At 44.6% G+C, this 21,591-nt stretch overlaps 4 protein-coding genes across 4 annotated transcripts; 3 read left to right on the top strand and 1 right to left on the bottom strand.

Annotated features, from left to right (window-relative positions):
* The first annotated feature begins 823 nt into the window (after nt 1–823).
* Nucleotides 824–5,482, top strand: LOC100835700 (UPF0183 protein At3g51130). The gene is made up of 14 exons (XM_003563513.4): nt 824–1,169; nt 1,350–1,432; nt 1,519–1,593; nt 2,011–2,078; nt 2,250–2,355; nt 2,463–2,523; nt 2,613–2,782; nt 3,105–3,167; nt 3,247–3,294; nt 4,061–4,174; nt 4,288–4,387; nt 4,466–4,539; nt 5,023–5,127; nt 5,242–5,482. The coding sequence occupies exons 1-14, from the start codon at nt 1,004–1,006 to the stop codon at nt 5,287–5,289; spliced, it is 1,281 nt and encodes a 426-aa protein (XP_003563561.1). The 5' UTR covers nt 824–1,003; the 3' UTR covers nt 5,290–5,482.
* A 540-nt stretch (nt 5,483–6,022) lies between these two features.
* On the top strand, nt 6,023–9,303 carry LOC100835389. Its single transcript, XM_003563512.4, has 5 exons — nt 6,023–6,376; nt 7,264–7,433; nt 7,908–7,962; nt 8,662–8,716; nt 8,801–9,303. The coding sequence occupies exons 1-5, from the start codon at nt 6,169–6,171 to the stop codon at nt 8,919–8,921; spliced, it is 609 nt and encodes a 202-aa protein (XP_003563560.1). The 5' UTR covers nt 6,023–6,168; the 3' UTR covers nt 8,922–9,303.
* A 109-nt stretch (nt 9,304–9,412) lies between these two features.
* LOC100835083 (alpha-amylase type A isozyme) lies at nt 9,413–11,573 on the bottom strand. Its single transcript, XM_003563511.4, has 4 exons — nt 11,381–11,573; nt 11,128–11,260; nt 10,054–10,868; nt 9,413–9,942 (listed from the first exon to the last, which is right to left on the bottom strand). The coding sequence occupies exons 1-4, from the start codon at nt 11,474–11,476 to the stop codon at nt 9,643–9,645; spliced, it is 1,344 nt and encodes a 447-aa protein (XP_003563559.1). The 5' UTR covers nt 11,477–11,573; the 3' UTR covers nt 9,413–9,642.
* A 2,988-nt stretch (nt 11,574–14,561) lies between these two features.
* Nucleotides 14,562–19,654, top strand: LOC100834776 (coiled-coil domain-containing protein 90B, mitochondrial). The gene is made up of 7 exons (XM_003563510.4): nt 14,562–15,065; nt 15,186–15,317; nt 15,407–15,466; nt 18,016–18,092; nt 18,172–18,228; nt 19,036–19,102; nt 19,189–19,654. The coding sequence occupies exons 1-7, from the start codon at nt 14,913–14,915 to the stop codon at nt 19,306–19,308; spliced, it is 666 nt and encodes a 221-aa protein (XP_003563558.1). The 5' UTR covers nt 14,562–14,912; the 3' UTR covers nt 19,309–19,654.
* Nucleotides 19,655–21,591: the final 1,937 nt, after the last annotated feature.

The following is a 21,591-nucleotide window of genomic DNA, read 5'->3' as shown; positions in this document are numbered from 1 at the left end:
GTGAATAATCATCCATGAATCATTGGTTCAATTAATAGGCACAACAATGGTTGAATTATACCATGTGTCAAGTGACTAAGTGAGATTATTCGCAAAAAAATAAATTGACTAAGTGAGCTAACAGTTCTTGAATGAGTGCTCCGCGAGATTGATTAAATGGAGCTATTTTGGACATTCATCATGCCCACACACTTATGTGCTTATCCATGCATCGCGATCTCAAGTAGACGTGTGCAAAAAAGGTTAAAGTCAAATCGCATAACTCGAGAGTTTGTTAAAAGAAAACTAGCTTGGCACCCTTGGTTGCAGATTGTGAAGAGTCTTGAACTAATTTTCTTCGAGTCGGTTTAGAAGCTTCCAGTTTAACCGTTGGTAATCATATATAAACTTTCTTATGTATGTATACTAAGTTGCATTTTGTCCTTTCAGTTTAGAAGGAAGAAATGCATTTCTAGATCGGCCAACGAAATATACTAAGTTATGTGCCAATAAAAATTATCTACTTCAATGATTCTCTCAATTATAAAAAAATTGTTTAAGAAATAGAGCAGTCCCATCTCATCTTGGAGTGACATAAGGAAGAATAACCCTTATTTACCATGTCGATCTAAGCCGTTCATCCGCGCTTTGTACTTTGGCCTAACAAATTCCATGCCTATATTCTCAAACCTGTGAGCGGCTCCTTATTTACCATGTCGATCTAAGACATGGAAAACCCTTTCGAGAAAGCAAAAACGTAACGCAAGCACAAGCAAACCCAAGAGTAAGCCCGCCGGGGCCCGCCCGGGCCCGCCTATATCTGCGGCTCACACTGGCAAGCCGGTCCCGCGTGCCGTTGGTTTCTCGTTAAGCCAGACTCCTCGGCGAGGAGAAGGAATCGAAGCAAACGCAAACGCGCAAAGCCCACACGCGAATCCAATCGGATCCACCCCAACACCAGAGGAAGGAACAAACCAGTCGACGATCGGAAGAAGGACACGGCGAGGAGGCGGCCACCCCCGCGATGCAGGCGCAAAGGTCACCGGCGATGGTGGGGGGAGGGGCAGGGGCGGCGGTCGGGTCGCCGTCTCCGGCCACGGTGCCGGTTAGGCGGCGCTGCGAGGGCACGGCCATGGGGGCCATCACCCTCGACCTCCGCCCCGGCCTCGGCGTCGGCCCCTTCACTCTAGGTGAGTTCCGCCCCCAACCCTAGCGCGTCGGTTGGGATCGGGATTGAGAACTCGTCAGTTGCTTGCTTTCGCTTCGCACGCGAGGGGGGGAAGCCTTGTGCTTGAAGCAACCCATTTAGCTGAAAAAGTTTCATTTTTTGCCAAGAATTCTGACGCGAGAGCTCCTGATGATTGCTGCAGGGATGCCGATTTCAGATGCGTTTGCGCAGATAGAGCACCAACCAAACATCTACGATGTCGTGCACGTGAAGTACTTCGATGAGGTTTGGTGATGGGGAGCTTTGTTTGATGTTACCAGAGCCAGCGAATTAAGCTTAACCGATTGGTGTTGTTCTTCCTGTGATTCCAGGAGCCTCTAGAGTTGGACCTTGTCATAAGCTTTCCGGACCACGGGTTTCACTTGCGCTTCGATACTTGGTCGCAGGTGCGTTTGTATTAGTGCAGTCATATGCTTGAGTTTTTGTAGACATTTCAGCTGCCTCGTAGACATCATTGCCCCCATGTGTACTGAACTCATGTATACAAGAACATTTGTTGGTAAATTGAATTCTACAGTAAAAGTTACTTCCTCCGGGCGGAATTACTTGTCACTGATTTAGCACAACTTGTACTAAATCTGGGACAAGTAATGTGGGTCGGAGTGAGTACTTTAAGAATATGTGGTACTCCCTCTGTCCCGAATTAACTGACGTGGATTTGTATAAGAATCTATACAAACCCACGTCAGTTAATTCTGGATGGAGGGAGTATAAAAATTAGTGCATGTTTACATTTGAGATGGGTGAACTTTATTCATTTATCCTTCAGAAAATGATAATGTTCCTTTATGTTTCTCTTACAGAGGCTTCGTCTCATAGAAATTTTTGATGTCAAGAGATTGCAATTGAGATATGCAACATCTTTAATTGGGTGAGGAACTTGTAGACACTCCTTTTTTGCTATAGTCTTTGTTGAAGCACCCTTGGATAGACTGGTACAGTAAAGCTTATATGTGGCATGGTCACTCATTTTGTATTAACCATTTTGCACAAGGTTCTTGCTATGTTACTAATCATTCTCCTTTTCCATTTCTTCTTTCAGTGGTCCATCGACGTTAGCCACTTTTGTGTCTGTTTATGCTCTATTCGGACCTACTTTTCCTGGCATCTATGATAAAGAGAGGGGCATTTATACCCTCTTCTATCCGGTATGTAATGACAAATAGCCCTGGCTTTGTGATAACTTTTGCAAAACAAATTTGTTCATATTTCTTTTTCTTCTGTTTCGAATTGTCTTACTCGTAAGCTTTTGCAGGGTTTATCGTTTGCATTCCCTATTCCCAGCCAGTATACAAATTTCTTCACCAATGGGGAAGGTATGCTGCTAAACAGTCAGTAGTTGAATTCATGTCCACATACCTATCTTTCTTAGCATTTCATCTCAGCTTCCTAATTGCAATTGCAGTGGCAGATTTGCCCCTAGAATTTCCTGATGGGACAACCCCTGTTACTTGCCGGGTTTCTATATATGATAGCTCAACAGATAGCAAGGTCGGAGTTGGGTCATTGATGGATAAGGCAGTTGTTCCTGCACTACCTGTTGGCAGCCTATATATGGAGGAAGTGCATGCAAAGGTACATTGCCTATTTGTTATAGTATTCCGTGCCTCTTATGGGAACTGTAGAGATTTTTCTCTTTCATGATTCACTAATCCATACTATCTGGTTTTACGACTGCCAATCGTCTCCACAACCACCCAAACACATCTTCTTTTTAGTTTTAAGTTTGACCATAAAAAACGAAGAAATGGATGAGCTGCATGCTTAATAGATCATAGTGTATGTGTCATGCGATCATTATACTCTGTGTATATGAGGAAAAAAATGTGTCCATACAAGCTCCTCTACAATATCTTATCTGTGGAGCAGAGCTTTTTACAGTTTATCTTGTTTTCAGCTTGGTGAAGAGCTTTGGTTCACTACTGGGGGCCAACATATTCCTTTCGGAGCATCACCACAGGTGTAACACATTTGTACGATCTCCTCTCATTTTCTGAAGTGTCTTGAGAATGTCTCATTTGACTGGATATTTTTTACAGGACATCTGGACTGAGTTGGGTCGTCCGTGTGGTATTCACCAGAAACAGGTCTGTTTGTAATTCTTTTTACTGAAGCATCGCTATATGGATTTTTATGAAAGTTGTGGCATGTCAATCTTTCAATTGATACTTGTTCAGTCATCACACAAATAACATGTGCTGATTTACTTGTCTGCATATTGGTAGCTATTTTGTCCTATACTGAGCTTTGAGGCGGAAACTAAATCAGGATATCAATTCTAGTTAACATTTTGGGGATGTCAGTACTGTTATTTTGAAGATCAGTATACCATGAATGATCCCATTCCCCAATATACGAGCCAAGAGATATGAGGGCATCTCAATCTCATGCTGTATGTACTATCCACTAGGTCTTATGCACTACTGCAAGTTGGGATTGTTGAAGGGAAACTATGTCGAAATTTGATTAAATAAGCCAAGTAATATGCATGAAAGTTGAAACATGTCAAATTTCATGGTCGGACAAGATTTTTCCAGGCGCTCACAGATTGTTTTGGGAGGCTTGAATTGTACTTGCAAAAATCCGTGGCGTCTTATGCATGAAGATAAAGCAGCCGAAATGTTGTTTCGCCTTCAATTTGTTATCTTTAGCTGTACTCTTATATAAAATAACATTTTTTACCTCTTGATACATGGCAAGTGGCAACTCTTAAGTTGTGATATATGCTCCCCCTTTTTAATTATTATGTTGAGATCAATATAATGGAAGACCAAGCTCCTAAGCTGTAAAGCTGTAAGAAGTCAACACTTCATTCTCATCTGTAACACTTACCATATTGTGCTCTCATGTTAGGTGGACCAAATGGTAATACACTCTGCATCAGACCTCCGCCCTCGGACTACCCTTTGTGGGGACTACTTCTACAATTACTTTTCTCGTGGTATAGATATCCTATTTGATGGACAGGTATGGAGTGTTGTTCTGACATCAAGAGTATCTGCACACTTCAGATTTTAGAGAGTGTTTTGTTTGATAGGTCAAATCAGCAGTTGATTTGTAGCCTTTTTTTTTCATTGCAGACACACAGAATAAAGAAGTTTGTTTTACATACAAACTTCCCTGGTCATTCGGATTTCAACTCGTACATGAAGTGCAACTTTGTTATCTATGATGCTGAAGGTATGAACTGATTGCTATAGGGTTAGTTTGCTGGTGATGAGATTAGTTCTATGTAAATAACTATTTATTTTGTTTCAGCTGAAGGGACACAGCAAGTTGGTAACATTTCCAAGAATTGCATAACACCTCGCACGAAATGGGAACAAGTCAAGGTATGGTGCTTACCATGAGTTTACTCTGCCAAGATTGACATGTGGATTTATAGCTATCAACTTTGCTTTGACAACCATTGCTTGATTCAACCTTCTGTTCTCCCTCAACTCGATAGCAACTTGTTTTCTTAGTTCCCTAGATTGTTTTACAAGGTATCTCACTCATTTCAGATGGAGAATGAACAAACTTATTGAACTTCCATACAAATAAATACTTTAGTAATTCTTCTTTGACTTGCTACAAATAAAAGTATAATCAGATCACGTGCCATGCTCCCATGCTAGGAATCGCATCCATTCTTTTGCTTGTTCAAGAGCAGCTCAAAATGCTGTGCTAGATTTTTTTTTTTGAATCTTAGTTGCAGTTATGTAAATATTGTTTGAATGGTAACCCTGTTTCTCGTTAACGGTCATTTATTTTTTGCTTTCGATTTTTGTTCTTCTTTGCTAATTGACTCCTGTGTGTTTCTTCTCCTGTATTAGGAGATCCTTGGTGATTGTGGTCGAGCAGCAATCCAGACACAAGGCTCCATGAATAATCCGTTTGGATCGACTTTCGTCTATGGATACCAAAATATCGCTTTTGAGGTGATTATTTGTTGTTCAACCCCAAAATCCTTCTTTCCCTGTGCTAAACTGTGTTTCCAAATTGTTATCACTCCGATTGACACTGCAGTTCTCCTGTTCTCGTTGATTTAACAGGTGATGAAAAATGGATACATTGCAACCGTTACCCTCTTCCAGTCATGAGCACCGTATCCGCACCTGATGGTACACGGCATGCAAAATCTGTGGAGCTTGCCTGTCCTGTCTGTAAATTATCCTGTAGATTCCACCCCCACTGTACAGCAACTGTTTTCCGATGATCTCTCTGTAAATATTGCTCAATCACGATCATTTCATCATTAAACTTTGAATGCTTTTGATGATGGTGTTGCCTGGACCTCCTCTTCTCCTTGTTTGTCCGGACTGCCGTGTTCTGCTTTTCTTCTATGTGCCTTATCGTCTCACTTGGATCTGCCGTCTGCGTCGCTGCGAATTTGAAGCTGCCAGAAGAAGTATTGGACTAGCAACTGGTGAAGTCCTGAAGCTCATTAGTAAGAAATGATGTGCTTTACTGCAGCATCAGGCAGGCCAGAACCAAGCCAGTGAACTGCTAAGCAGGATTTTTGTTTTCAAACAGTAGATTGTTTTACTGAAGCAACAGCCTACAAGAACCAAGCCAGCCTGCTAATAAGGGTTTTTGCTTTCAAAGAGATTGCTAAGCGTGTTGATTAGCCAGATTGGAATTTAGGTAGTATAGGAGAAACGAAGATGTTCGTCTTGCCGAATCAAAAGTTACAACTTGACCAAAACAGAATCGGAAGTTCGTTGAGGTTGTCTTTTATACTGTAGCATTCTGAATAGGCAAACACACGAAGAAGCTGTGATAAACAGATAAAGTTCTCGCAAAAAAAAACAGATAAAGTTACACAACAAAGTGGAAGGGGACTACGAACAGAAAAGAAAAGCTCTGAACTTCCGACTGAATAAAACGGAGAGGCGGCGACTCGAAGGCGAAGCCCCATCTCCAGCCGCGGCCCAGATCGCGCACCCAGTCCTCGAGGCCGCCCCTCCACGCTAGGGGATATGGAGCGCGCCGGCGGCGGCGGAGCCGGCGTTGCGGGGGTCCCAGGGGCTGGGGATGGCTCGGTGGCGCCGACGACTCCGGTGGCAGGAGTAGGAGCAGGTGCGGTGAAGGGGAGGTCGTGCAAGGGCTGCCTCTTCTACTCTTCGGTGCTCAGGTCAAAAGCGCGCGGCCCCGTCTGTGTCGGCGTCACCCGAGCCATTCCGCAAGGTCGCTCACGCTCACACCGCCTCCGCCTCCCCTCCTCCTCCTCTCGCCATCTCGAATTACTGTTTGCTTTAGGATCTCCTATGGACTAGGGTTCTCCTGTTCCTGGTTCAGCCACGGCATCTAGGCTCCCTGAACTCTTGCCGGCTCTCTATTTTGTGCCAATTCGATGACGCAGTAAATATTGGTTGCTGGGGAACACACACGACAACAATCTAGGATCAGAGGGAGTACCCGTTTAGACACATGGGGGATTGCAACGGATGTCATGTTTGCAACTTATGTCTTCTTCCGCGGAATGCGACAAAATTGCACTTTATTCACCAAATTGCACTTGTATTATGATTAGTTATTCTAGCAACCAATCTAGTAGGTTATGGATTGTATTCCCTCCGATCCATAAAAAGTGTCGCCATTTTTTATGGATTGGAGGGAGTATAACGGTTAACCTGTTCTGTAACGGTGTGCATTTGGATCCCATGAAGCAATCTGTAGAAGTATTTTCTAGTATCATGAAGTGTTAATCCCCATGTGGGCCGTAACCGCTTGATTTTTTTAGTTTTTCTGCACCAGTCACGTCCTGAAAACCACGCATGGAAAATCTGATGTATGAGATTATGTTCCTGTTATTTCAATGCACATCCCCAAAATGTCTAGAAGCATATGCTTTCATTGGTAGATTGTAGGGTGTGAATTGTCAAAACAAAGGCAAAGTTCCAGGATGTTGTGATCAACCTTGGTTCACCATGTACACTGGATATACTATCTCACCATAGCAGTAGTAATAGTTAACTTAATTTCATGACTCAGCAATCTGATTTTTTATAATTTATTACTATATGCCTAACCGTTTATCTTTGCTTTGTTTGTTAACTCGGTAACAATACCAGTTCCTGATAGCATGGTCGGAGAAATTGAGATGGAAGCTATCCAAGAAGGTCGCAACCTTTCTAACTTCAAATATGCATGTGCTGGATATTCCATATACCTAGATGAAAAGGAGAACCCTACGGGGAAAGGAGAGAGGCGGGCAGAGTTGCCTATTTGTGTTGGAGTTGAGGTATTTTTCTTCATTAAGCATGTTATTAGTCTGAAATTACGTGTGACTTGTGAGCTTACAGAAAAGCAGCATATTAGTGTGACACGATGTTGTCTGTTGATGATGTATAGATTGTCCTAGTATGGCAGACATATCATTAAAGAATCCTTGGTAGTTGGTTTATGACGAGGAAAGTAATTCAGCTATAAGGTTAGTTCTGTAGTATGTTTAAATGGCTTGAGTATTCATGACAATTTGCATATATATTCGTCAACCTTTTATTTGGTTACACTGATGAGCTGATGGCACATCCCTTTTGTAAATCTCAGTAGAAATAAATGCTAGCCAAGTAGCCACACTATTCCATTAGAAATATATTCTTGATATTTTCCTTGATTTTTTAAAATGAAACTGCTTGGGCTGTATCTTACTATGATGTTAATGTCATGTGATAAATTATGACTGAACAAAGCAATGATTTTTTCCCTTTTGCAGCTATTGGCAGATAGAGGTTCAGCTAAACAAGTACCAGCTCACCCTAAAAAAGAAGGTATGTTGTTGCCTGATTGGTATGTAGTGTAACTATGTATAAGAGCAACTCCAAAGCTACCACAGTATGCTAGATCACTGGCGGGGCTACTTAGATTGTCGTACTTTCTTGCAGTGGCGTATGTACTGCATATCCAGCGCAACGAAGTAAATTTCTCTGCAGGATGTATGTACTGCATTGCCTGTTCTGGCATGTTAATGCCCAGTTTGTTGAGCTATTGGACCTATTATGCATATGCCTGAAATCCACTTCGAATCACCATTAGAAGCTACTAGGTCTGATAGTCAAGTTTTCCTTAGTAGGCAAATAACACAAAAGAAGCTTAATTAACTGTACGTCAGGAATGGAAGCTTAATTAACTGTACGTCAGGAATGGAAGCTTAATTAACTGTACGTCAGGAATGGAAGCTTAATTAACTCTCTTTGAGTAGCCTACACTTACATGTACACTTTACTGTTTATCATAAAGGAGCAATGTTTCCTGGCCACTGCATGTGTGCTAACTATCATGATTTTTGAGTTGAAACAATCTGATCACTTGGCTCACATATCTCTCCAACGTGACCAAAACTGAATTATTTGCACATTGGTTCGTAAAACTTGTGTGCATGATCAACATGATTGTTATGACTTAGCTGGCCAGAGGGGGGTGGGGTTGGGGGTTTCTTGAAATGTGTGCTCATGTTGATAATACTGCAGCTACTCAAGCACATGGATACAAACCTGGACAGAGAGGAGAGGACTTCTTAACCAAGTGAGTTACTCTCCTTTTGAAGTTAATAATCCCTTAATTTGTACCAAAATTTAATGGACGGAAAATTTTCGACTTAACCTACAGATTCCAGAGGAATGCTGGACTTGTGGCCAATGGTGTGGTTAGAAACCTGAATAGAGTTGGGACCTATGTCAAAGACTCGGTGGGTGATATCCTGTACCCATACCGCAAGCGTCCCAAGTAAAACCTTGCTCATGTTCTACTTCAATCCTGGAGACCTAAAGAATAGGGGGAGCGTGCTGAAACACCTGTCGTAGGATTAGCCTTCGCTTGGTTTACTGAGGCTCTGGATGAGATTTCATTGCGTGTCACCTCATGCCTGAGGGTAACAGGCAGTTCTCCAGGACATGTTTCTCTGTTTTACTGTACTACCTAGTATTTGCTTGATACCAATGTTTCTTTGGTAGAGCCCATCCCATTCATCCATTTGCCGTGTGATCTTCCATATTTTTCTGGGTTCCTCCAGCAATGTATGTAACAAAACAATAAAACAGCTCATCTTTGCCTATTGAGGCTATATTTCGAGAATAATAAAGCTTGCAGCTTCCCTTGCTGGATTTGTTTGAGTTAATGGTAGTAATCTGAGTGTAGTTGAGGATGGCTTCATTTTTGACACATCTCACTGTTGGAAGTCAAGAGACACTTTGGATGGTAGTATCACGAACATCTCGGTAGTCATTTTTAACACATCTCACAGTTAGAAGCCAATGTCCACTACAAAGTATAGTTAAATAAAATAAAAACTTTAATTATGTGTAATCCTCGAATCATACAAATGGCGTAATTGCCTCTCCTTATTCTCAGTATACTTTATTATTTGCCACAGCGCGAGCATCACGCTCTTATCCGCGTGTGCATAGCAGAAATAAATCGTGCACTTATCCAAATCATGCTGGAACGGTCGATCAATCGAGGCTTCTTCGGCTCCGCTGGAATCCTGCCGCCGCCGCCACGCCGGCCTTCTCCCATACGGCGTAGTCCTTGCCGTGGGCGGTGGTGACGAACCCGGACGGGATCACGGCGGCGACGTCGTACCTGGAGCCGATCTTCACCACCACCTTGCCGTCCACCTCCGCCACGTAGGCGTCGCCGTCGTGCATCAGGATCCTGAGCGCGCTCGTCGCCGTGATGCCGTTGCGCTTCCGCACCGCCACCAGCGCCGCGATCTCCTCCTTGAACCCCCAGTTGAAGAAATGGTCGTAGAACTGCAAAACAAATTCATCAACCCAAACAATTAACATTCCCAAATCAAAGCCGGCCGATGTATGTACTAGTACGCAAGAGAGTGATCAGCAGGGAGTTTGTTCATGGCTTACGATGCACGGGGTGCCGGGGTGGGTGAGGATGTAGGCGTAGCCCAGCATGACCTTGTCGGCAGGGAAGGGCCACATGGCCTGCGTCGAGCCGGTATCATGGTTATCCACGAAGGTGACAGCCTTGGCAGGCCACCACCCCACCACGCCGGGGGCCTTCCCCTGGGGATCAATCAGCCTCCACAGCTCCCCTTCCACGGCAACGTTCAGGATCCCCTTGGTCGTAAAGTCGAACACCATGCCTGCAGAGTCCTTGCCGCCCACCCTGTCGACCCAGTTCACGAGCGCCTGCCGGTGCGCGTCCTGGTCGTAGGCCGGCTTCCCGTCCCCACCGGGCGTCATGTCGTTCCACACCTCGGCCACGGCCAGGCCCGGCTTCGTGCCGTCGATGTACACCTTGGCCATCTCCGGCGAGTAGCCCTTGGCGAAGTCGAGCCGCCACGCGTCGAAGCCGAGGTCGGACTTGAGCCACAGGAGCCAGTCCGTGAGCTCCCGCTGGACGCGGTCGTTGAGGTGGTCGATGTCGGGGGCCGCCGCGAAGTCGGCGCCCGTGTCGAGGTTGGCCGTGCCGTCGCCGTAGGCGGTGTCGTCGCGGCAGATCATGTGGGGGCCCCAGTCCAGGCGCCCGTCGGCGGTGCCGCCCTCGAAGATGCAGTAGATGCCCCGGCTGTCCTTGTAGTCCGCGCACCGGTGGTTGATCACCACGTCGGCGATCGCCTGCACGCCCTTCCCGTGGAGCGCGCCGATCAGGGACTTGAGCTCCGACGCCGACCCGTACTTGGACGCGTCGAGGTCGTACAGCCGGCCCGGCATGTAACCTGCAGTCACGTGACGTGCACATGCCAGGTCACTAACATGAATTTTGTCGTCAAATGCATGTTCGAAAAAATATCTGTCGTAGGCTCGTAGGGTGCCGAGACATCGTTCTCAATGGATTAATTAGTCAATGGCTAAAGCAAATCATGGAGTAGTATCCTTCGAAACAAACTTGGCATGTTCTCCACGGCACGTTTCGTGTCTAGATTTGTTGGGACGAGGAGAAAGGATTAATGGGACGGGAGGAGGAGGAGGAGGGACCTTCGTTGGAGACGGAGTGCGAGGGCGGCGGCAGCCAGACGTGCGTGACTCCGGCGGCGGCGATGTCGTCGACCTTCCCCAGCAGCATGTTGTACCACCCGCCTTGCTGCTTCCACGACTCCCAGTTAAACCCCTGCAAGAACACCAACACGCCATCAGCAGTTGACTTAGCCTGATATCGAACTCAGCACAAACAAAAACCAAGAGCACAGAGAAATCAATTGAAACCACGCGCGGATGATCGCATGCCTACCTGAAACAGGACCTGGTGGCCGGATGCGAACCCGGCGAGAAGAAGCAGCAGGCTCAGCAGAGAGAAGCAGCACAGGTGGCTGCCGTGCTTCCCCATCTCTCTGTCACAAGTCACAAAACAAAAGACGCTCTTTTTCTTCTTCTTTTATCTTCACCGGCCGAATGATTGACTGGTTGATGGTTACAAGTGTTGTACGTGCTGGGTATTTATAGTACGTACTGGGGCGTGAGATAGGGGGCGTTGCTTGGAGGCAATGCATGGATACCGGACTCTGTTATGGAAAAGCTAGGCCAGGGGGCTCAACTGGACACAGTCAAGTCAATCAGGGGTGGCAGTGGCACGGCACGGGCTCGAAGGAAAAAAAAAGTAGATCTCAAGTTGGGATGGAAGTGCAGCATTGCCTCTTGGGGGTGACCCGTTTTTTTTTTCTGACTGGAAAAATGCGCATGGACCGATGGACGAATTGGTGTAAGATTTGTAAGATTTTCCAAGGCAGGAGACTCAATGGTAGTGGAAACACTGCAAAATGTTGCTAACTTGGTTCATCCATGGCGAGCAATCACTTCATACGGTGCATTTTCTTTTTGCATTTTTTTTCTAGTCTAGGGGATCAACGGTAGGGAAAGTAGCCAGCATAGCCATGGTCCATGGCAAGCACATGATGGATGAGTCATACCGATAAACTCCGTACTTTGTTGTGTCTAGACCATATATGCATGATGTGTGCACATTATCTTCGAAGGCTGCTGCGTGCGTGTGTATACGTGACGACACGTTGGAACCATTGTTGTCCGTGTTGCGTGGCTGCGAGAGCAAACGTGAGAGTGACAGCCTCGTGTCAAAGAAACAGATATACCTTATGCTAGCTTGTCCCCGGTAGATACGCGTGTTAATTATCGAAGAAACAGATATTACAAGGAGGGAGGGAGTACTAAATTGTTTAAGGAGTGGTACAAACTTTCAGCATCTCACGAGATGTTTGTATTTTTCATCGAGACAGGTGACTCGTCTACATGCACGTTCTTGAGTTAATACAGTCTAGGGTGTGCCTCTCGAGATACAACAGGAAGGCTGGAAGGCAAAGGCAAGGCAGTGGCCAAGTGGAGTTCGAAATCGACATGCATGCCGGTATTTGCGGTTAGACGGGGTCAGCCTTTGGGGCGATCCGACGCAGGGGCGCGAAAAGTATTATGGGCTGGCCCGAGAAAACTTAATGGCGTGGATAGAAAAGTGAAGAAAACTTAATGGCGTGGAGTATTCTCAAAAAGAAAAAAAATGGTTCGGAGTATCAAATTGAGATACTAGACGATGTCCCACACGTTGATGCGAACCGTTCTAAAAATGCATAAATATATGTTTAAAATAACTAAAATTGATGGGGAAAATGTAAAAGTGTTCTTGTTTACATGTAAAAACAATAAAACTTAAAAAAATATGTGAAAAATGATTTATAGAAAGAGGAAAAAATTCCAAGAAAAATGACATCATTGAATAAATATATGCATGGTTTGAAAAAAATGGCACACGTAACTTTGTGAGTTGGCATGATTTGCATGTCAATGTGGTGAATCTGATGAAGTGACATGCTTGTATGTTGAGAGATACTCCCTCCGTTCATAAATACTTGTCGCTGTTTTAGTATACGACTACATGACCCGTCCACTTAATTTCATGTGCTCTGTACCATTATTTTTTGGCAACACACATGTCTAGATTAGTTTTGACTTTAAAAAATTTGAAAGAAAGATGTGACATTACGAAGGTAACTCTAAACAATAACATAATTATAAAAATACACAAACATAAGCCTACAAGGCTACATGTACTCATCATGGATGAAATCATGCTTGTTCAGTTGTTCTGGTCGCAATCCCCTAGGAGAAGGATGACAAACCCGTCAAGTGAGATCCAACGCAAAGTTCAAACACCGGCGCACCGCTATAATTTTTTCTGGGGTGTTCTCATTTCGTTTTCTTAGCTTTGTTTCTTGTTTCAGAATTTGTCTTTTTTTATATATATATTTCTCATTTTTTATTAATTACTTTTTCACCGTCCTTTCATGGCAAAATAGATGAATCAATTTTTGAAGTGGGTGAACATTTCAAAGTTGTTCATGAGTGGCTTAAAATATGTTTTCGAGTTCTCAAATAAAGTATTCATAAATTTCTGAACAAACGTTTATTGTATTTAGGGGGGGGGGATTGTTCACCGCCAAAAGAAACGTTCATATCAGAATATTCATGTATTTCCTGCAAAAGAAAAGGTGTAAAAGGAAAAAAAATGAAAATGGAAAAATATCTGAAAAAAATAAACATAAAAACTAAACAAAGGTGAAAAGGGTATCATAAAAACGAAAGGTAAAAAGAAACAAAATATAAAAAAGACTTGTTGGGCCGGCTCAACTACAAAGGCTTGTGCGGCAGGACACCTGGGCAGCAAATAGGGGCTTCCGCAATTCTCGACTCGCAGCTCATGGGATAGGCCGGAAACAGCCCGCACTCTCTCGCACCGTCGATAGGCCATTTGTGCGACGCGCCCAGGAGAGAGCCAACGATCGAGTGGGCCGTAACAGACCCTCACGGACGGCTGGGCCGTAATAGGCTCATTCATCCAAGGACGGATAAGGAAGACCATGTGCCTCCCTTCCGGTAAGTTTGGTTCTGCGAGGCGTGGGCTGCTGGGCTACGCGGCTCCTCAGGGACGCAGCAAGCCAGCAAGCGAGACGACAATTATGGTGCACGCGGAAAAACCAAGGAAAATCACGACTGACTGCGCGACGTGTCCGGTGGTCGGTGGATAGGATATGATTGGGACGAGTATTTTACCTCGTTGAACACGTTCGCCGCGTCCGAAGAACCCGAGCAAATCAGTCACCAGTCACCGCCAAATCTCCATTCCTATTTCTTTTTCCTTTTTTGCGGAATCGTCGAATTACCATTCGCGAGCCACCAACCATTGCCCTCGCCTGCCTGGACCAGGCTGGGAAGACCAGACCTGACCAGGGTGGCGCGGCCGTTCAGCACCCAGCACAGCACGCCCAACATCAGAATATTTTCACGGTTTTCTTGCCACAATTTTGGAACTAACCAAGAAAAATTGGATAAGAACACAGTAGGATCCGAAGAACCGAGGGCGATTTCGTAAAACCAAGAAAGGGAAGGGCAACCGCGAAACAGTTTTTCTTTTCTTCCCAAACACGTTCTCCTTTTCCCCCGTTGGCTTCCTTCTTCTTCCTCCCCACGCCTCGTCTCACCTCACCACCATCCTCCGCCTCCGCCTTCCTCCCACCGTCTCCCCACCCTTTCCCAAATTAGCACCGCCTCCGCCTCCCTCCGATCCCTCCCACCACCGCCACCCTCCCTGAAACGAAGCCGGACCGCCCGAATCCGCCACCACCCGCCCGCTTATAGCCCAGCCCCGACCGACCCCACCGGGCCCCGCTCGCCTCCTCCCCCCCCCGTCTCCTCCTCTTCCGCCTCCCACGCGCCCCCGTCTCCTCCGGTCGCCGCCTCGCGTGGGGGAGAGGGAGGAGATGGCCGCAGCGGCCGCCGCAGCGTGCAGGCGAGGCCTGCTCCTGCACCACCAGCAGCAGTGGCCGACGCGGTTGGCCTGCCCCGCTCGCAGCATCTCGCAGCTCGTCAAGACCAACGGCCGCCGCGCCTTCCTCGTCGACACCCTCGCCCTGGTAACCTACCCGCTGCTGCCACTAGCATCTCTCCCCCAAATGCCCCGCTCTCTGGAGTTTCCGCCCGAGAGCTGCTCGGCGAAATGCGCGACGGAATGCTGAGATGATCGCGTTGCGCAGGTGAGGAAGCTGGAGTCGCAGGGCGTCCCGACGAAGCAGGCGGAGGCGATCACGTCTGCCATCACGGAGGTCCTCAACGACAGCCTCGAGAGCATCTCCGAGTCCTTCGTCTCCAAGGCTGAGATGCAGAAGGTAGCGCCGTGACCACCTTCTGGCTTCGTTTCTGGTTGGGATGGATAGGTTAGTCATATGTTTTCCTGGTTTTGCTTTGCCGTGTACAGAGTGAGATGCTGCAGGAGGCTCACATCTCCAAGTTCAAGTCGCAAGTGCAGAGCTCGCAGGTATGGTTGGGAGCAAACTAATGTGAAATGGATGGTCACTGGTGTTTCTAGTCCTATGACTGTTGCTGCCTTTTCGTGAAATTGATCAGATACCTTGTACAAGCTCCACTGACCATGGTTTCTCTCTGTGTAATTCTGCATTGCCCCGTTAGGCCCTGTTCGGTTGCAATGTTCCCTGCAGGGATTGAAAGGGATTTGAGGGAAGATGAACTAAAATTTCACCATTCCCCGTCAATCCCCATCGGGTGGGCATAACGGAACTAGCCCTTAGGGTATTTGGGATTAGGAACATTACCTCCCCTCCCTCCCTCCCTACCCATTTGGTATGTAAGTAATGTTTTGTGGAAGTAACTGGGTAGGAATATGCTTATGGAATTATGGATTGGGATCACTGTTGCCTGAATGCTCAGCCATTCCATGTTTGATCTTAATAGCAGTGAGTGTACAGTATTACACTTCAGATTGCTCCTAAGGCTAGTTTATATTTGAGATCTATTTAGGTCACTGTTGTTGACAATTGTCGGACTTTCGTTGCTGTAGAAGTGTATAATAATGCTGGCTACTTTTTGGTCATTCACTTTGATCTTTGTTTAATTAGGTTCATATGTTATTTTATATAATTAGGCTGCCATAATTTGTATTCTTTTCATTCATACCTGCCGTTGTATTTTGAATTGTGATGAGCAGGTTTTTCTAGCTCGTACTACCTCCGTTCCATAAAGATTGGCACGGATTGCACTAGTCTAGTTCAAATCCATGCCAACCTTTATGGAACGGAGGGAGTAGCATGGAGCACCCGTGTTCACACAGTATACCTATTGTTATCACCGAGAAGTGATACTTTGGTTCTTATGTGTGCTCCTATTTTCTAGTAAAGTGTTATTATGAATTGCAAATGCCAAATCGCAACGTGTTCAAATAAATACAATATAAGGAGCATTTATCTTTAGTCAGAGTTTAGTAATCTGCATTAGTGATATTTGTTCTACAAGTGTACAGCATATCTAGTCAGCAGTGTTCTTAAACATAGTACGTTCAGTCAGTTGGAAACTCCACCTATTTTGTTTTATTTACCGCTCAAAGAGCGTTCTATTTCCTTAGTGATTCTGCTTTAGCCAGGGCAGGATACGACAGTTGGTCCACCAGTTCAGGCAGAACCTATTAGTTTGTGCGCGGTTGACTCTCGTTTAACTGCCTCCACTGCCTGACCGCTCTGCGACTGATCGATTGTTTTAATCGAGTAGAAAAGATTGGACTGAAGTGAACAAGACTAGAGCCAGCTACTCCAACTGCTTTCATATTTTGCGTAACTAGATAGATACTTGCCAACCTCTGAGATTGACTTGACCTGACCTTCCACGCTCTCTAATTGCGAAAATCTAGCTTTGTGTTTGAAAAAAAAAAATGCATTCTCGTTAACATCTTCCTTTGTCTTTTGAAGTGTGTGGTTAGTAGGTTTTTCTAGCTCTTAGCACGGAGCACCTGTGTTAAAATGGTGTCGTTGTGACCTAGAAGAGATAATTTAGTACTTATCCATGATATTGTTCTCTATTAAGTTTTCTTTAGGACTTGAAAACAGTACCATATTCAATGAACTCAATATAAGGAGCATTTATCTTGAGGCTTTAGCCAGAGTTTAGTAACCTGCATTTTTTACAGTTCTTCAAATGTACAGTATATCTAATTAGCAGTATTTAAAAAAAATTGTGAGTATTGAGACACTGTTAAGGAAATGTAGCTTTCTTTTAAGCTTGCATCATGACGTCCCATGATTGAGAAGTTCCAATGATTTTTATTTGATCGCACATTCTAGATTAAGATGGTTATGCGGATTAGTGATTCGAACTAACGGCTAATTTCTAAGCATTGTAGAGACAGAACAGAGCTGATTTCATAAATTGTAGGGGGTGTTTTCATATTAACTCCATGGCATTGGATATGTTGAGTAGTGGATCTGAAAGAAAAACAGCTTTTACAGCAAACAAAGAAACTAAGTCGTGGTGTGTAGACAATACAGCTCTGTGGCTTATGGAGTTTCAGTTCTTTTTTTTGCTTTTGTACAATACCTGCAGTTGAGATGCTTAACATTGTAGAGATGTGTTTACATGTCAAGAAAACTTGACCAAGAGGCATTAGCTAGTTGCTACAGCAATAATACCCTTGTTTACATACATGAGGTTGTGTGAACTAAAGTCTGGTATACTAGTTCTCTAAAAAAAATGGTATACTAGTGTTCTGTAGAACTGGAATGGCTGAACGGGGCATAAATTAGTTGAGCAGCGCAGTACATGTTTGAGGAACATATCATTCGTGTCAACACAACATACTTTTTGTGCACTATATTTGCATTGATTGCTTGTTGTCCAGTCCTTTTCCCATTTGTTGGTATTTGTCTTCTGTTTTCTTGAACCTTTGTCCTGGAGTTATTTCTTGAGAGTTGTGTTGGAGCAAAATGTGTTTAATCATAGCTAAAGCCTACAATTTACAAGTGCACATTTATGTCAAACCAATCTGTTTCCTGAGTGGTGAGTGGAACTTTCTGTATGCAGGAAAACCATTTCTCATTGTTACAGCGGGAGACTGAGAAACTCCGTGGAGATATTGATAAGATGAGGAGTGAACTGAAGTCAGTATTCAGTCCATGAGTTATTTATATCACGACTTTGAATTGGCCTACTCAGCATGTTTCATTTTGCGTGAAACAGGTATGAGATTGACAAGGTCACTGCAGGGCAGCGGTTGGATCTAAACCTTGAAAGAGGGTAAGATCGCATGTCTCTTTTATATATGCTGGCTGAGTATTTATTTATTTTCTTTGCAGTTGACTAACAGTAACAGCTGTGCTAAGTAGTGTAGTATCAACAAATTTGAACTAAAACAACGACAACAATTTAGGATCAAATTTGAACTAAAACAACGACAACAATTTAGGATCGGAGGGGGTACTAATTTACATAATACTTTATATGGACTTATATAAGAATAGATAGATGAAGAATGATCAACATTCTCACTTCGAAGATAAGTGTGATGTCTACTTGGCCATTGTCTTTGTCTGTGGCCTTTAATTGTACTTCTTGTCTTCTCTAGGCAATTATATTGATCACTTCTGTGCGTCACAAAGCATTACCGTTCAGTACTTAAGTTTTGCAGACCAACCTACAGTCCTACTAAGCTCAAATTTAGTTTACTGGATTGAACTTCCATTTTTAGTTTTTTTTGCCATAATTTCTCCACAAAATTCTCCCATTGGAAGGATGTAAGTAAGCATACAAGATTGTTAACCCTTTCCTTGCACATCTTACTGCAGCTGTTGACGTTATGATATTGATTGACTGACCTGACCATATATATGTGTATTAGTACCATGCGAATTCCACTGATACCCTTTGACCCTTGGTCCCGTGTATGTGTTGTATTTAAGAATTGGATTAAATTTGTTGTTGTTGGTTACACTGGGCAATAATTCCATTATAATTGCAGTGGTTGTTGTTTCTTTGTCACTTTATTGTCACAATAGATTAAGGTTATCTTATTTGTCTTATCTGATTAAAATACAATTGCTCCAGGCGCATACGTGATGAACTCGCCAAGCAGAATGAAGAAACCACAGATCTCACCACAAAGCTTGACAAGGTGAGCAAAAAGGCCTGCATGTGTGGGCTTTTGCTATTGGCTCTTCATCATAGACATAACTGAATCTTTCTGTTTTGACACTGCAGGAAATTCATTCGCTGAAAGCCCAGCTGGAGGCAGCAAAGTATGATGTCATCAAATACTGCATAGGTACCATCGTTTCGATATCAGCCGTTGGACTCGCTGTTCTCCGCATCGTGATGTGAAAGGAAGGAGTTCTTTCCTTTACCCATTATCCATGGAAACCGCAGAGGATAGTTTTGATTCTGTTCCTAGTTTTTTGGAAGGGACAAAACTCGGTCAGGGGAATGTTGTACCACCTGTTAGAGAGTGAAAAAGTTTCTCAAAATCTGTAAGATAGATCGACCCGCAGAAGGAATACAACCAAAATGATTCTGTACTTGTGCTTGAGCTTCATCGTAGTGTAAGATTACTGGCATTGCTTCTTCCTCTCTCCGCGAGGCGGAAGTCACTGTTGCATTTCATTGACACGCTATGGACAAGATCGATCATCCTAGTAACAACGGAAGGATTATTGATGTTTCCCTGTTAGGTCTTTTTTTTTCCTGCTCGGATTTAGCTGTACCACGTGTTACCTCTCACACACATCTGTTAGACATGTTGAGGTTGTAAGGCTGCTGAAAAGGTTGGTTTAAATTTATCAGAAGCCGCGCATATGCCATACAATTATTGTTTGCGCGCATATATTCTAGTCTACTTCATTGGACAAGTGTTTAACATCACTGTTACAATGTACTTGATTCTCTACGCTTCTGCTGTTGTGACCTAAGATATTCTATCCCAAAATATATTTTCTGTTTCTGGAGCACATCATCGGTAGGGAAACATAGTCTCTCATCTCCATTCTCCAACAAAGAAAATTGTTAATCTTAACATGGTAAAATGATACTCCTACATTGATACTGCGAATATTCATTCTATGTCCTCACCCCTAGTTTTTTATAAATGCAAGTTTTGTCTTCTTGTGTGTGGGGAAAAAGGTTTATATACTCTCGGAGTGCTGAGCTAGTGCGGCTAATAAAAGTATAATCTCGGAACCATATCCACTCCCACGTGGTGGTCACGTGGGAGCTGAAAGGCACGTCGAACCATCAGAGCTGAGGTGAGCTGATTGGTGAGTCTCCGCCATGATACGTTTCCTCGGCTGAAGGCTGAAGCTGAAAGCCCACCTGAAGATGACATTTCCTCGGCTAGCCCCTTGGGTAAAACCTAGGAGTGGGAGTTCTTGGCCCTGCCAAACTCTCGTTCCTTTGTCTCCTGCCAAAACCTATCCTACGATAATCAATATCGGATTTGCTAAGAAAAGTCAGCCTACTTCAAAATGCACTCCATGTAAAATTCTATCACATTGAGAATCGTGTGATTCTCGCCACTAAAATTGGTGATTTCACAGTTCTTGTGCACCATGTAATAATCAGTTTTTTTTTCAAGCTCAGCCCTGCATTGGTTTCCTGCGAATTCCGGAGCCATCCCTACCAAGTCCAGAAATCAACAAGCGATCATGGCACGGCCGTGCTGGTTACATAAATATCGTCGGTCCAATGGCCAACAGGCCCATGCTAAAGTGTCTCTAGTCTATGTACACTGGCAATGATCCTAATCTAAAATTCCAAATCTCACGCTGAAGGACGGACACGCTGAGCTGAGGACCAGCGCCCAGAACTCTCTCTACTGGACTCGCCGATCCGTGTGATGGGCTCAAAAGCCGCGCCATAATTAACCCGACGCCGACCTTCCCCGCCCCATACCGCGGCTGCTCCAGGGGCCAACCTTAAACCGTAGTTCGGGATCCTCTGTGGTCCTTGTCGCCGAGAGAGCCCACCTGTGGCATGGAAGCCAACGCGTTGACTCTCCCTCCCTCGTCGAGGCTTGGAAGGGGCAGAGGAGATTTGCTTATCTTCGTACGAGACCCCCCCCCCCCCCCCACGTGATTAGTGTACTGGCAATTGCGAGATGATGATGGGACGGATCGATTACGATCTCAAACGTCCCAAAAGTTGGGTCGTTAGTCACTTAATCAAGCGAGGAAAACCTACACGCAAGGACGAAACGCTGTTAAGATGGAAAGGCTGACCGAAGCAGACGGCCGAGCTGTTTGAGATTTAATTCTCAAAGTAGAGAGGGTGGTCGATCCGCTTGGGTATAGCTTCGAGTCTTCGAGATAATTTCCTCACTGAGGAATCCTCACGCCCCATATCTGGATTTTGAGCCAAATTAAGAACAATCTTTGCAGGTGAACTCGCTGGAAGTCGAGACTTGTTTATTTCTCTTACGAGACTACTCTAGCATGGATCGATCTCCGATGTAGAGTGTACACTGTCAGCGGCCGAGATGATCATTAGAACTAAATTCAATTCTTCAACTTGTGCGCCTTTCTATGTGCACTCGTTCATCTAAATTCTAGGTAGAAATTAGCCAATCGATGGAGCTATAGATCTCAAGATGGTCCCTTTCCTACTTGGCTATAA

This window comes from Brachypodium distachyon, chromosome 1 (genome assembly GCF_000005505.3).
Source record: "Brachypodium distachyon strain Bd21 chromosome 1, Brachypodium_distachyon_v3.0, whole genome shotgun sequence".
Taxonomy (NCBI): domain Eukaryota; kingdom Viridiplantae; phylum Streptophyta; class Magnoliopsida; order Poales; family Poaceae; genus Brachypodium; species Brachypodium distachyon.
The sequence above is the reverse complement of the archived record's forward strand: the minus strand, read 5'-3'. Positions and strand labels throughout refer to the sequence as shown.

Bases quoted from the DNA above. Each gene is read 5' to 3' on its own strand.
- LOC100835389 (XM_003563512.4), top strand. From the start codon at position 6,169: ATGGAGCGCGCCGGCGGCGGCGGAGCCGGCGTTGCGGGGGTCCCAGGG. The intron at 7,434-7,907 runs GTATTTTTCTTC...TCCCTTTTGCAG, and splicing joins CTATTTGTGTTGGAGTTGAG to CTATTGGCAGATAGAGGTTC. The intron at 7,963-8,661 runs GTATGTTGTTGC...ATAATACTGCAG, and splicing joins AGCTCACCCTAAAAAAGAAG to CTACTCAAGCACATGGATAC.
- LOC100835700 (XM_003563513.4), top strand. From the start codon at position 1,004: ATGCAGGCGCAAAGGTCACCGGCGATGGTGGGGGGAGGGGCAGGGGCG. The intron at 2,783-3,104 runs GTACATTGCCTA...TCTTGTTTTCAG, and splicing joins TGGAGGAAGTGCATGCAAAG to CTTGGTGAAGAGCTTTGGTT. The intron at 3,168-3,246 runs GTGTAACACATT...TATTTTTTACAG, and splicing joins CTTTCGGAGCATCACCACAG to GACATCTGGACTGAGTTGGG.
- LOC100834776 (XM_003563510.4), top strand. From the start codon at position 14,913: ATGGCCGCAGCGGCCGCCGCAGCGTGCAGGCGAGGCCTGCTCCTGCAC. The intron at 15,318-15,406 runs GTAGCGCCGTGA...TGCCGTGTACAG, and splicing joins CCAAGGCTGAGATGCAGAAG to AGTGAGATGCTGCAGGAGGC. The intron at 15,467-18,015 runs GTATGGTTGGGA...TTCTGTATGCAG, and splicing joins CGCAAGTGCAGAGCTCGCAG to GAAAACCATTTCTCATTGTT.
- LOC100835083 (XM_003563511.4), bottom strand. From the start codon at position 11,476: ATGGGGAAGCACGGCAGCCACCTGTGCTGCTTCTCTCTGCTGAGCCTG. The intron at 11,261-11,380 runs GTAGGCATGCGA...GTGTTCTTGCAG, and splicing joins GCCACCAGGTCCTGTTTCAG to GGGTTTAACTGGGAGTCGTG. The intron at 10,869-11,127 runs GTCCCTCCTCCT...ACGTGACTGCAG, and splicing joins GCACTCCGTCTCCAACGAAG to GTTACATGCCGGGCCGGCTG.